The 15,128-nt window shown below is 39.3% G+C and overlaps 1 protein-coding gene across 1 annotated transcript; it reads left to right on the top strand.

The window, feature by feature from the left end:
- The first annotated feature begins 1,361 nt into the window (after positions 1-1,361).
- LOC117452252 (zinc finger protein 583-like) lies at positions 1,362-14,818 on the top strand. The gene is made up of 2 exons (XM_071204311.1): positions 1,362-1,554; positions 12,717-14,818. Exons 1-2 carry the CDS (start codon positions 1,362-1,364, stop codon positions 13,916-13,918), a joined length of 1,395 nt encoding a protein of 464 aa, XP_071060412.1. The 3' UTR covers positions 13,919-14,818.
- Positions 14,819-15,128: the final 310 nt, after the last annotated feature.

The raw sequence follows: 15,128 nt of genomic DNA on the forward strand, positions 1-15,128 counted from the left end.
TATGAGAGTGCTCTCATACTTTAAATTGCATATATTTATATAAATATATTTGTGTGCGTGTGTCCACATCTGTAGCCTGTTATTGTCTCATTATACCGCACTCTCAATGAATTCAAAGTAAATATGTGGGGGAACAATGTTCAGCTGATCTAACAGAGATTATAAAATATGACAAAACACTCGACAGCTGATGCAGCTGTTGCCACGTAATAATGAACGGACGTCGCTTTAATATGACCGCTCAGAGGAGAGGAGTTCTCATTTCTTTAACCGTCTGCTGCTTCCCCTCCTCTCTCCTCGGTTCCCCTCCTCGGTCCTCCGCTCGCATCTCCTGTGGGCGGGACTAAGTCTCGAGGGGGGGACATTTAAGAATTGAGAAGCCTCTTAAGTCTCGAGGAGGGGAGTCGAGGAGGGGAAATTTAAGAATTGAGAAGCCTCTTATGAGTAGGTCAAAAATGTAATGGTTGCTGGCCATTGGCCTAATCATATCACCTGTGTTGGATTTATGTTTTTGGTCAAACATTTGTTTGTTTCACATTTGCATTGATGTAATCAATAATTTTTCTGATTTAATTTAATAAAAATAATAATAATAATTTTCGAGGGGGGGAAATATATATTTCTTGGGGGTGCTGACAGGGTGCTTAGGCAATCATGGGGTGTGCTTCAATAAAGTATGTTCTCAAATTTAAATACCACGCTCTTGAATACAGTTAGGGAATAACCCCCATAGGGGTGTGGAGTGAAAGAAAATGTGGAACACGTCATATTACAAAACAGAGAGGGAACACCTAAGAGACAGGTTCAGAGAGGCAGGAAGTAAGTGGAGCCTGATGGGGATACTGGGAACAGAAGGTGAGGGGGTAAGAGCTACCAGGGAGGCCATTATTAAGTATTTGAGTGAAACAGGATTGATTAGAAGAACTTAAAACAACGTACAGTAATTCCACAAGTGGTGATAGGTGATAGATGATATGGTGATACACACTCTTGTTCAGTAGGTGGCGGTATGCACCTTAAAGTTGTTTGCAATCCGTCAAAAACTGAGAGAAGAAGAAGAAGAAGAAGAAGAAGAAGAACAACCTGGATCCATGTGGTATCTTGTCGCTCCGGTTCTCTCTCTCTGTGTTCCCGATAAAGTGTGTGTGAGCTCCAGCACTACTGATCCATCATCTGTGTGTCTGGATAAACCTCCGAATGGACTCTGTGCTCTTTTTTTCTGGAGCGTTTACCTCGGACTATAGGAGCTAGCTTAGCATGCTAGCTGGAAACACGTTAGCAACACTAGTCAGATTGAGAGTTTGATGGAGAGAGAAACGGTGTGTTTAACCTAGTTAGCAGGAAAAGGTGATCTAGGAAACATGAGTAAAGTCCAAATACTGCTGTCGTTGAAGAAGCAACGACTCACAGCTGCTGCTGAAGAGATATTTGCCCTCTTTAAAAAAACGATAGCAGAGCTCGAGGAGGAGCTGTCTCTTTCCAAAGAGGAGAACGAGAGACTCCAGAAACTACTGGACGCTGTTTTACAGCCTCAGCTTCGGATACACAGAGCAGGTCTGTTCCCTTTACTCTTAAATAACACTTTAAAGTAGGGGTGTCCAAATTACGGCCCGGGGGCCAAATGCGGCCCTTGGCCATTTTGAATCGGCCCTCAGCTAATTCAAAAAGTATATTGAAATATTGCCCACAAATGAAACTTGTGCTTTTCTTATATTGTACTTCTTAAATATAAATGTACAACTATATTACACAGTAGTATTCATGTGTTTATAAGCCCACTTTTAAAATAAATTCAGTCAATTAATTTTGATAACATTTTCTAACAAATCTTAGTTGATACAAAAAAGCCTAATAACGTATTTACATAACAAGCTTGAAATAGACCCGTCATACTTTTTCTTATTATAATCGCTCTTGAGACTTCTGTTTTTAAGGGATGAGCTGCCAACAAGATGAATGAAACCCTATAGAGAGCTGTGATGTAGACTTTCTTTTCTTAAAGCATAGTCATGTATCGAGCCTAAATTACCTACATGTTGCTAACTTATAACTTAACTGATGAAGCGACATACCTCACCTTTATGAGTGGCCCAGCCCTTCGTATATTTTCCTGTGTGTGGCCCTAGGTGAAAACAGTTTGGACACCCCTGCTTTAAACTTTTTGGTAACACGTTAAAAGGCGCATTCACACCGCACTACTTTTCCCACTAAGGTTCATGAGAACTTAGTTCATGAGAACTAAAGAGTTCTCATGAACTAAGTACAGATCGAATTCACACCGGAATAAGTCCCTGGGGGAGGATTAGGCAAATGAAGCCGCTGACGTTACTTCTTCTTCCGCAAACCACTTCACGTCGTATATTGCCGCCCAAAGTCCCCGGCCGGAAGTCCCCGGAGTTGGGGGCTGGCTTCAATAGAAGCTGCTGGGACTCCCATCAGCTTCTACTGAAGCCTTCCGAGTAAATCGCCAGAACGCTGACACCTCCTCATCGCCACCGCTCCCATGTTTTATTTTGTGTTGCCATAAATTAGTCTCTCTGCGTTTCTGCACTGGGCTAATGCTAATGCTAATATTGCTAATGTGAGGATAATAAAATGGCGGCTTCACAAAACTTTTTGTGAGTTTTACGGGGCGTGGTTTGCAATCCGCACAGCCAATCAGACATAGGAACCTTTTTCTCCCACGAAAGTCCCTGCTCTCTAGCAGGGACGGAAAAGGGGGTGAAAAGGTTCTCATTAACTCATTTTATTTCCGGCTCTTTTTGTTGTGAACGCAACATTTCGGAACTATATCGGAACTAAAGTGGGAAAAGTACTGCGGTGTGAACGCGCCTAAAGTCTTTGGTAACACTTTTGACTGTTTATTAGTGCTGGGCAACGATTAAACATTTTAATCGTGATTCATCAAATGATTTTATGCCATTAAGGCGAGACACGGCAGGCAAAAACATCGTTTTTCAAGTACTGGTCCATTTTGAGATGTTGTGCTATTTTGATTCTATAACATGTTTTCTTTCAGGCTTTTGGAAGGAAAACGTACAAAATACATATTTAAGTGTTTATTTTACTATCGTTTGTCTATTTGCGTCTGTAGATTTCTCCTAAATTCACTAAAAGTTAGCATTCTAACGTAACATAAAGTACCGCGACCGCTCTGTGCACCATGTCAACAGAGATATCGTTGGAAAGCTGTGTCTCTCCTGCACAATCTCATCGGATCCAAATATGGTCATTTCCTTTGTATCAGCAACCAATCGTGAAAGGACAAAGGGGTCTTAAACCAAGAAACAAAATCTCATTGGCTGGTGTCAATTTCTGACAACGTGATTTGTTCAGATGCGTCACGTGCAACCTGATCTCACCAGAATGCGTGACTCCACCACGACTCCTTAACACCACAATGCGTGGTCACGAACTTTGTCACGAACTTTGTTACATTTGCGTGTCGGCACCACGCAAACAACCCCAATGTAAAGTGAATGAGGCTCCTTTGTCGTGGTGCACACACGCATTTCTACAACGTCCCGCAGTGAGCTTGTATTCTATACAACGTTTTTAAAATCTACTATAAGCTTGTAGTAACTCACGGGAGGCTTCTTTTATTTTATTTGTATTCATAATAATTTTAATTTTTCGTCAGAATGTAAAAATTACATTAGTTACGAATTTGTGTTCTCAAAAAACAGTGCATTGTGTGTAATGCAACTGTGATTTTTATTAAATTAGTTAGTTTTTAAGGAAGGCCAGAGCTTCAGCTGTGTCAAATAGATTGTTCCCTTCAGTTAACGTTATTTAAAAGATAATGATCATGTCCTCTGTATTGTATTACGAGCGTCCATTCCCATTGGATAACGGAGAATTTACACCCGGAAGTAAGTAGCCTATTCTCCTTACTGTCGATTGATTTTACAGTGATATCTGCACTACTCATCGACTAAAAAACACCAAATTGTCCTTGTTAATTACACAACATTGATTGGTTTGAATTGTGTGCAATGCTTTTGTATTTTCCCCCTTCGATTCGGAGAAACAAATATTTTTTCGGAGTTTTAGGATGGCCGAAGACACTACACTACCCAGAATCCTCAGCTATCGTTTGGGACTACACCGTGTGCTTAGCTTGACAAACCCCGTGATCAGTCCTCAACCTCTGTGATTGCATGCGCGACGTTTACACAGAGCGTCCAAAAGGACTTTGAAATGGAATGAAACCCATCAACGGCACACTATTCAAAACAGGAATCGAACGTGTCCTACCCCCCTCCCCCCCCTTAGGTCACAGGCTCCTCCAACAGTGCTACGCAATAAAACAGATACACAGAAAAAATAGTGAAATAGTGCAATAAGAGTCTATATACAAGTGATTGGAATATGATATATTAGATAAATAATTTCTAAGTACCAGCCAGATGAATGTTATTTCTAAATTCAGGTGTTTAATAGTCTTCTGGCCTGTGGGATGAAGCTGTCTCTGTGTCTGGTGGTTTTAGTCCGAATGCTGTGGTACCGCCTGCCAGACTGCAGCAGACAGAACCGTTTGTGGCTGGGGTGATGGTGGTCTTTTATAATCCTGAGGGCTTTCTTTAAGGTTAACCTGGTATTTTTACTCCACTACATTTATTGTAGTTACTTTACAGATTTGGATTAATGATGTGAAATATAAACAACCCTTAAATCAGACTTTAGTTACGCCTGAATGAAATTCAGTGAAGGTGATTGTCAAGTGCCAACAATCAGGCGAGATATTTGATAGTTGGTGCTTGGCTAAATGAAATGCTTGCTGATACAATGGGCACTTGTAAATGTCTATAACTATGTATCCTGTAAATATAATGTATAATGTCCTTTATTGTTTTATGTTTCATGTGGAACCTATATGCTGCAGGTCTCCCTTGAAAAAGAGATCTATGATCTCAATGGGACCAATCTGGTTAAATAAAGGTTTGAAATGAAATGAAATTGAGAAGACTAAATATTTATCTGCAGATCCGTTTAAAGCATATTAATTACTCGTTATTCTCTAATAGTTCATTAAAAACTGTATATAATTGCTATTTTGCACTTCCCTTTCAAGATTTCAAGATTTTCTAAGGTTTATTGACATATCATATACACAATAGCGTAGTTATGCAATGAATGACAAACTTGGGTCACAGGTTCATCAACAGTGCATTACAAGACATCTATCAATGTGTGTATACTTCCACCATTACACTGTCGTATTCTGCACATTTCTTTAAATAAAGCCTTATTAGTTAGCACATCCTCCCATCAGGCACTAAACTGTTTTACTCTAGATATCATTTGAGTATCTTCTTGATATTTTCTATTCTATATTTATATAATTGACCTTCTACTTTCCCACTATTTTGTATGTACTCTTAATATTTGAATGTTTTCATAAAATATAACACATTCAAAAGTGCGTTACAAAAATGAAAGACATTAAGAAAAAGGCATTAAAAAGCAACACAATCTTCCTGCATTGCAATTACTCTAAACGTGTAATAACGTGCTTTAACCAGTAGGTGGTTTGGGTTAAAAGCATAGGTTAAAAGGCTGTCAAGTTTACAGTGTTAACAAAATAAAATATACTGCTGTTTCCGGTTTAGTTTACGACGAATATTATTTTGTTATTGTTTTGATATTTGTAACACAAAAGCGATGGAAAAAACCCATAGCAACCAAAAAAAGATGGTCTTAACATGACCCAGTCGTCTAGTAGTTAATAAAAAACAATAATATCAAAACAAAATATTACTACTAACTTTATTGTGAAATTAAAACAGAACGGTAAAAGAATAGTTTCCGGTCTATTCTGATGCCCGATCTCTGTAGATAAATAAAGAACTAAGACAGATGTGTAATATTTAATGCAGCCCAACCATTTATTACAATGCATTCATGTGATGACTATCAAAGATTAAAGCAAGCACTGCTGAATAAAGTATGATTTTCTCTTTCACGAAACGTTTTTTTTCATATGGAATGCAGTTGGAGGTCAACCAATCAAAGAGCTTGAGGGCTGATCACGGGGTTCATGGTGTAGTCCCAAACGATAGCTGAGGATTCTGGGTAGTGTAGTGTCTTCTGCCGTCCAAAAACTCCGAAAAAATATTTGTTTCTCCGAATCGAAGGGGGAAAATACAAAAGCATTGTACACAATTCAAACCAATCAATGTTGTGTAATTAACAAGGACAATTTGGTGTTTTTTAGTCGATGAGTAGTGCAGATATCACTATAAAATCAATCGACAGTAAGGAGAATAGGCTACTTACTTTCGGGTGTAAAATTCTCCGTTATCCAATGGGAATGGACGCTCGTAATACAAGACATGATCATTATCTTTTAAATAACGTTAACTAAAGGGAACAATCTATTTGACACAGCTGAAGCTCTGGCCTTCCTTAAAAACAAACTAATTTAATAAAATTAACAGTTGCATTACACACAATGCACTGTTTTTTGAGAACACAAATTCGTAACTAATGTAATTTTTACATTCTGACAAAATTTAAATAATTATGAATACAAATAAAATAAAAGAAGCCTCCCGTGAGTTACTACACGCTATAAAGTAGATTTAAAAAAAGTTGTATAGAATAAAAGCTCACTGCGGGACGTTGTAGAAATGCGTGTGTGCACCACGACAAAGGAGCCTCATTCACTTTTACAGGGGTTGTTTGCGTGGTGCCGACACGCAAATGTAACAAAGTTCGTGACTCCACCACGCATTGTGGTGTTAAGGAGTCGTGGTGGAGTCACGCATTCTGGTGAGATCAGGTTGGTCACGTGGTGTGCTAAAACACTTCCTGGTTACAGGGTTCGTACGGGTGCTTGAAATCCTTGAAAATGCTTGAAATTTGACGTGGTGTTTTCAAGGTTGGGAAAGTGCTTGAATTTTGAGAATGGTGCTTGAAATTGAGATAAAGTGCTTGAAAATGTAAATGCTTTACTTTTACAATAAATTGCTGTCTGACTGAATAGTTCGCTTTTTAGATTAAAAGAAAATAATTGCTTCGCTTCTACATAAAACGGCTCCACTGCGGCCTCCCGCGCGATGCGCGCGACTGGCAAGTGTTTGTGTTACGTGTGACCTGGGCATTCTGATGAGTGATAGATGACTGTGTGCCAGGAGGTTGCAGTTTCAACGAGTGTTGGCTAGCAGAAGACAAATACAAGCCATGGCTAAGACGAGGGTCAAGCCCACGAGTAGCCTCCTGCAAAGTTTGCAAAAATAACGATGCGAGAGTCTGCGCTGACGAGCCACATGAAAGGTACGCCGTAGTAGAGCATTTTATATTAGGCTAACGTTGCATGTTACGTTTGTTTAAGCTAACGTTAGCGAGCTGAATAGCAAACTCGATTGAGGGATAATAATAATTGCAGGGGACAATCATTTCAGAGGAGCGTACCTATGTTATGTGCGTTACAGTCGCCATCGTGTGGTGTTCAGAGGATGAAGCACTTACGGCATTTCGTGTTATAGTCACGAAATATAATCTATTGATTCGACACAGTGCGATTTTGAAAGCAATGTATTTCTACTGGTAGGCCTAGTATGTTTCGTGCCTAAACCAAATGTGACTTGATCTATCGAAATTAGTCACATTGACCCGAAGACACATTTTCGTTTGTATTTCTGGTCTGGGGGAAGCTCGCGAGTGTGTTTGTGTATTTTTGCGTTTGTGTACCGGGGAAACACTTACAAGAAACACCGGCTGTTGTTTTGCTTGCTGTGATGTTACATTAGTCCGTTCTCCGCTTGTAATTATGCCGTTACAAGCTTCAAAGTTGTATTTATCATCTGAATTTGCCGAAACAAGTTTAATATTCTGAAAGCCAATACTTTGTTTATTTGAAAACAGATGAAAACAAACTGTCTTGTATATAAAATTGAAGTATTATACAAGTAAAAGTAAATGTTGCTTTAATCCCATGTAATTGTAGAATGAACACAGTCTTCCTTTGAAGATTTATAAGACGGGTGTCTTGAGTAGTCACAATTATCTACAAATCATTGTACACATTTGTACATATTATTTTCCACTTGTTACCATTGTGAGTCTATTTTGATGCAGCTCTGTGTGATTTTGTGGCTACAATTCAAACTAATATGCTACCAGAGGTGGAATAAGTACTCAAAGTACTCAGATCTTGTAGTGAAATTATAAGTACTCAGATCTTGTACTTGAGTAAAAGTAGAAGTACCAGAGTGTAATACTCTGTCACAGTAAAAGTCCTGCATTCAAAATGTTCCTCAAGTAAAAGTAGAAAAGTATTCTCATCAAAATATAGTTAAAGACAGTAAAAGTAGTCATTGTGCAGATTGGTCCCTTTCAGAATAATATATATGATATATTTTATAAAGATTGATCATCAAAGTGTTCTCAAAGCTGGTAAAGGTGCAGCTAGTTTGAATGGCTTTGTATACTGCAGGGTAGCTGGTGGATTTACTCCAGGTGGAACTAAAGTCTGATTTAACACTTGATTATATTTCACATCATTCATCCACATCTGTGAAGTAACTAAAGGTATTAAATACATGTAGTGGAGCAAAAGTACACCATTTACCTCCGACTTATGTTTACTGCCAACCTAAAAGTACCTCAAAAATATTAATCAATAATGTATTGAAAAGTTATTTGGCTGATTGTTGTATAGCGGCTCAGCCAGGTTATATGGGATGCCCAGTCTACGTACAGATCACTAATTTTGAAATATTAAACTTAGTTTTCTTTTCTTTAATTTTTCATCCTTGTGTAGAATGCTATCATGAAACACACATTTGGTTGTTTATAGCATAAAGAACATCTGATTTAATGTGAGGTAGGGAATTAATCATTTGAGTATGTGTATATAAATATGTAATTTACAACAGCTGTAAGATGCTTGAAAAGCTTGAAAATGCTTGAAAAGTGCTTGAATTTGACTTTGGAAAAGGTGTAAGAACCCTGTGGTTAGCTTTCCGCTAGATATTGAAATCTCAAAATGGCAAAAGAACGGCGGAAACATTTTTCACAGAGAAGACGACAACAATTGTCACTAGCACGAAGCAAGGTTATACAAAAAACAAATTACCCCGAACATGAAATACCTTTTACGGAGTGCGTCGATGTGCAAGCTATCATCCAAAGAACAGGAGGGTTTAGCTAGCGCCTCACTGCAATCTTTAAAGGTTGTTTTCTCAAAATGAGTTTTTTCTCCTACTCTGAGTTCGAAATTTCAACTTCAGTAGCACGTAGAGACACCAAACCTTCCAGTTATATTCCTATCAATATTATGAAGGCTTTTACAGAAGGGTTTGTTCATATATAATTCATAGCCTGTATTATACAACATTGTACACCTAAAAACATGGCGGAAATGGATAATTTAGGGCTGTTGACAGTATTTTCTGATTTATGGAGTGATAAAAAGAGATATCCAATATCCCTTATGTAAAAGCCTTAGATGCTAATATGACTACAAAATGAAACAATAATTTTTAATCTTGCTTTATCCAACGTTCAGATTTCGATTCCTTAAATGTGTTCACATATGTGCATATTTAATGAGATAATGGATCATTTGCATATTTAAACATGCTATTTCAGAAAACTTGTAATACAATTGCCTTATTGTAAGTAATTAACTGGAGAAATGTCTAGCTGATACCTTTAAGTTAAAAAAATTACCCTATTCACCTGGGGTGTCTCGCCTTAATTGCATTGTTATGCACTAGAGGTGTAACGGTTCACAAACATTTCGGTTCGGTACGTACCTCGGTTTTTAGGTCACGGTTCGGTACGTTTTTGGTACAGCAGAAAAGATGATCACAAAACATAAGATATGTTTTTTTTTTAATTATTATTATTAAACTGTGAATAATGTATTCACTCAAATAAATACAAAATATAATAAAATAAACATTAAGTGCAGGATTTCGTTGAACTGAAATAATCTGTATTTGAACTTTACTGTACTAGTACTCACAAAACATAAACTATTAGTTTTGGGTTTTTAATTATTATTAAACTGTGAATATTCACTCAAATACAAAATATAATAAAATAAACATTAAGGTGCAGCATTTCGATGAACTGAAATAATCTGTATTTGAACTGTACTTTACTAGTACCCAAACAGCGAGCTTGACATTATGCTAACATGGCATTATAAGGATATTTGACGTTTGTAATAGCTTTGGCTCGGTCTGAACTTTTTGCGAGTGGTGGAGGCTTAAATGCTAGTGGGAGTTGGGTTTGCACTTCAGTCTTTTTTCTTTTGGTACCGGTGATATTCACGTTCGGGTGATGCCTTTTCAAATGAGTGTGCAAGTTTGATGTATTTCCAGCCGCGTAACCAATTTTAGTTGAACAATGCCGACAAACAGCTTTGGTTCGGTTCACCTGTCTTTGTCCGTCATCCTTGTACGTAACTGCGAAACCAAAATGTTCCCAAACCGGAGACTTCAATGATGCTGGAGGATTTTCGAGCTCAACTTTATCTGCGTTCGCCATTTCGATTATTCCTCAAATGACTGACTAAATTTGAACGCATCCCTGTGACCAGCTCTCATAGTATGCCTCTCGTCCAATGAAATGACTTGCTCGCTCTGACGCGTTGAACCCAATGTGAGCAAATTACTCTGAATGCTGCGACGCAGCACCTGAGATTACTTCCAAAAAGTTGTTCACTTTCTCAATTGTTTACGTTTAACGTTTTATTTGTTCGGTACACTTCGGTACACACGTGTACTGAACCGAAGGGCCCGTACCGAATAATTTCAGTACGGGTATGTATACCGTTACACCCCTATTATGCACACAATTCAATAATAAATTCAAAAGTAGTGTATTGCTTACTTTTATTTTAAACAAATAAGGTTATTTTTAACAGTAGTAGGCCTATTCCCTTTGAAGAGCAGCTTTTTAAAATATTTCTTGTAAATCTCAAAAACCATTAATGTAATCAAATATAAAACCAAAGCTATTTGCCACTGCCAGGGCATTAACGTGTTATCTAGTTTGTTATAGAAAACAAGTTAGCCTCCGAGTCCAGTGATAAGGAATGTACATTTTTCTGAGAATACTTGCATACTTTTAATTAACCTGTTAAGCCCCAAGCCTGTTTTTCAGACCTCAGGCTCGAAAATGACATTCCCAGAACAAATGACCATATCTTCACTAATCGACGTCGAATTTTACACACAGAAATTGTGCATTCAAATTTGTTTGACTTGAATTGTTACATTTTTATTTCACATAGGTAAATTCGGAGCAAAACAATTCAGATACATAATTTTCAAAGTAATTATTTTCAATGCTTTAAATTCGGTGTCTGATAAAAATTAGAATACTTCGGTCTCTTGTTTGCTTCCATAAACATCAGTGATTATGTGTTACAATGGCGTTTGTTAGCAACCAGAAAACGACACCAGTAATGACAAACAGATGAGAATGCTGCATGGGGTCTGGGTGCCGTGTTGGCGGGAAGTTGCGTGGCTCATTTTGGACCAATCCGCGGACTTAACGTAGCGGCTCAGAGGACGTAACGTAACAGCTCCGCAGATTGGTCCATTTGGGTCGTCGTTACGTCACTTGGTACCAGGAATAAAAAGAGAAATCTCCAATGAGGCGTTCTGGGGCAGCATAGACAGGCCTTTTCTGTGTTGAGTTGTACTCGCTACAGGGTGTACTTTGAGGGTTTGTGACTCTGCAGACCGTTAACATGCATACAAAGCTACATAACTGTTTGATTTTTAGTTGGGGGGGGTGTTACGATATAATGACATACGATTGTTATGTCATTTTTGTGTAGATATTTTTCCCTTCTCCGAGGTCTGAGTGTGTGAGTGCGTGAGTGAGCAAGCAGGTGGTGCCCCGTTAGCTGATTGCTACCTTCAACCTGCTGATTGGTCCACCTGAAGAAGAGGGGAGCATTTAAGCTGCAGCCATGCAGTTCCTCTGCCCTCTCTCTGACTCGACTTCCCCTACTCCCAACATTGTTGCGTTTATATCTGTCCTGCTGTGGTCTTACTTATACCGTATACTGGTCCTCTTGCTTGTCTTGAAAACCTCAGAAAATAAACTACTTTAACCTGTCCTTATTGGACATGCTTTAATTTATGCAAAAGTGTGAAACCCTTTTTCTTTTGGTTAATTGTCGTTTTTCTTATTTGTTAGGGAGAGTGCAAATGTTGTGTTGCGCCTAGGTTCCCCTAGATCTGGGCGTAACACGGGTAATAACCAGAAAAGCATGATATGGGACCTTTAAATGTTAAGAAGCCCTCAGACGCTGTTTCTTGCAAACATGTTGCGTTTTGCCCCCGCAAAAATGTTATTGCACTATCATTACTTTTACATAAGAAGGTGCTGTAGATTTGTCTCTTAATACTTGCATACTTTTACTTAAATAAGGTTTGAATGCAAGATTTTCATTTGTAACGGAGTATTTTCATTCTATAGGCGTAGTGTATCTATGAACGATGCCAAATACAATTCCTTGTTTATATTGCAGCTAGTGCTGAACTGGAAGTGGAAAGAGGATGGGCTACATAAGGTGAATTGAGCCAACAAAAATACACAATAGGTGGGACTAAGAAAGATAAAATGAAAGTATAAAAACAAAGGCATTAATTAGGGCTGCAACATGTCTCCCATTGTAATGGTGATTAGATGTTTAAATGCTAACACTTAACAGTTTGTTCTGACTGTATGCCTGTTTGCTGCAGATGTCCAGCTGCTGGTGGTGGTTAAAGAAGAGGTTCTCCCTGACCAGCAGGAGTGGAGCACCAGTCTGGACCAGGAGGACCCAGATCCCCCCCCACACATTAAGAAGGAACAGGAGGAACTCAGGATCAGTCAGGAGGGAGAGCAGCTTCTGGAGCTGGAGGAGGCTGATATCATCAAGTCCACTTTCACTCCTGACCCTGTGAAGAGTGAAGATGATAAAGAGAAACCTCAGTCCTCACAGCCTCATCAAAGACAAACTGAACACATGGAAACAGAAGCTGATGGAGATGACTGTCGAGGATCAGAACCAGCCAGGAACTCAGATCCAGAGAGTAGTTTACAACCAAAGACTGGAGACTCTTCTGAACCTGACACTGAAGACAGTGCTGATTGGAAGGAGACCATAGAACCTGCGTCAGGCTCAAACTCACTGAAACATGAAAAAGAATCTGTAAGTGATTCAAGCCATAGTGCTGTAAAGAAACAATTTGGCTGCTCTGTGCGTACGAAATATTTTACAAATACAAGAAATGTAAAGAAAGACATGAGAATCCACACAGGAGAGAAACCCTTTAGCTGCTCAGTTTGTACCAAATCTTTTAAAGAGAATAGAGATTTAAATCGACACATGAGAATCCACACAGGAGAGAAACCACACAGCTGCTCAGTTTGTAAGAAATCTTTTTCACAGAGTGGACATTTAAAGGAACACATGAGAGTCCACACAGCAGAGAAACCATTTAGCTGCTCAGTCTGTAAGAAAGCTTTTGCAGAGAATAGAGATTTAAATCGACATATGAGAATCCACACAGGAGAGAAACCACACAGCTGCTCAGTCTGTAAGAAAGCTTTTGCAGAGACTAGACATTTAAACGGACACATGAGAATCCACACAGGAGAGAAACCACACAGCTGCTCAGTTTGTGAGAAAGCATTTTCACGGAGTGGACATTTAAAGCGACACATGATAATCCACACAGGAGATAAACCACACAGCTGCTCAGTCTGTAAGAAAGCATTTCCAAGGAGTGAACATTTAAAGGTACACATGAGAGTCCACACAGGAGAGATCACATACAGCTGTAATGTTTGTGACAAAAGATTTAAATTGTGTATTGATTTCAAAAGACACACATGTGTTGGTCGTCAGTCCTCACAGCTTAATGAAATTCAAACTGAGGATAAGCGAGGGGGTTGCTGAGGGGGGGCTGCAGCACCCCCATCTGCGAGGCTCCGCTGCGGTGTGAAACAGGAAAACCCGGTGCTTTTCAAGCTCCAGCTCCGAACCGGCCCTGAAACACCGTTGGTGTGAATGAGGTATAGCAGGAAAACAGAACCTAAATACACACAGGACTAATCAATCCAACAAAACACAGGTGAGGCGGGAGGAGACAACACAGGGCACCAGGTGAACACAATCAGCAGCAACAGACAAGACGGGAGGGGGTACAAACTAAAACATAGGCCCTTTCTCATTTCATCAAATCCTCCTCCTCGATTCCTCGGTCCTCCGGTAGTGACCCTGAAATGAATTTCAGCACGCCATGTTGAAGGACATCTCATTTCTCTAAATGCACTTCGAGGATCGAGCGTCGGGGAGGCTCTCGGGAGGAGCTATAACCGAGGATACACTGATGGGTCCTCCACGGCCCTCCACGGTTCCTTCGTGGATGCATTTCCGGCAACAGAGATGTTTCACGCACGGCCGGACTTATCTCAGCCAATGACAGCTATGCATGCATCCCCTGGATATTATTTTATTAACTGCTTTCATCGTGACGCGATGTTTACAGAGAGAACAGCTGTGAGGTCTGTGCAGAAAGCAGAGCAGTGTGTATAATATATATCACTCAGTATAACAGGCCTACTCTTTTTATTTGCTTTAGTTTAGTAGATATCTACAAAGAGTCGAAATTTAAAAAATGTCTAAAACAATTTAGTGCTTCACATAATAAAATACCCAACGGCTGTCGCCTGTTTTAGGAACTGTATGTGTGTGGTGTAGGTGTGTGTGTTGTACAGTGCGTAGATGCAGCGGACAGACAGGTCTCAGTTGGTTTGGTGTCCTCTGCTTACTTTTAATACTTGTAAATAAAACTTTTGGCTCGTAATCTATTTTCCTTATTGTAGCGACCAGAGAGGGGAGGGAGGGGGGGGGGGGAAGATATATCCAGTCTCCGATAGTGCAACCCAGTCTCATAAAAAAACGTGTAATAACTACGTTGGTCCACAACGTAGGACGTAGTATTTCTACGAAAACGCCTCTGAAATTGTAAAATGCCTACGTTTTTTTCACAATTCATTCCAATGGCTGGCGTCTATGTCACGTGATCTTCACATTTCTCCCTGCCAGAAAAAAAATAACATGGCCGGCATTCGTTTTAATTCTCGGTGGAAAATGCCTAGTTTGG

Source organism: Pseudochaenichthys georgianus, chromosome 9 (genome assembly GCF_902827115.2).
Source record: "Pseudochaenichthys georgianus chromosome 9, fPseGeo1.2, whole genome shotgun sequence".
NCBI lineage: Eukaryota > Metazoa > Chordata > Actinopteri > Perciformes > Channichthyidae > Pseudochaenichthys > Pseudochaenichthys georgianus.

Coding starts and splice junctions, on each gene's coding strand:
- LOC117452252 (XM_071204311.1), top strand. CDS start 1,362: ATGAGTAAAGTCCAAATACTGCTGTCGTTGAAGAAGCAACGACTCACA. Junction 1,555..12,716: donor GCTTCGGATACACAGAGCAG/GTCTGTTCCCTT, acceptor TGTTTGCTGCAG/ATGTCCAGCTGCTGGTGGTG.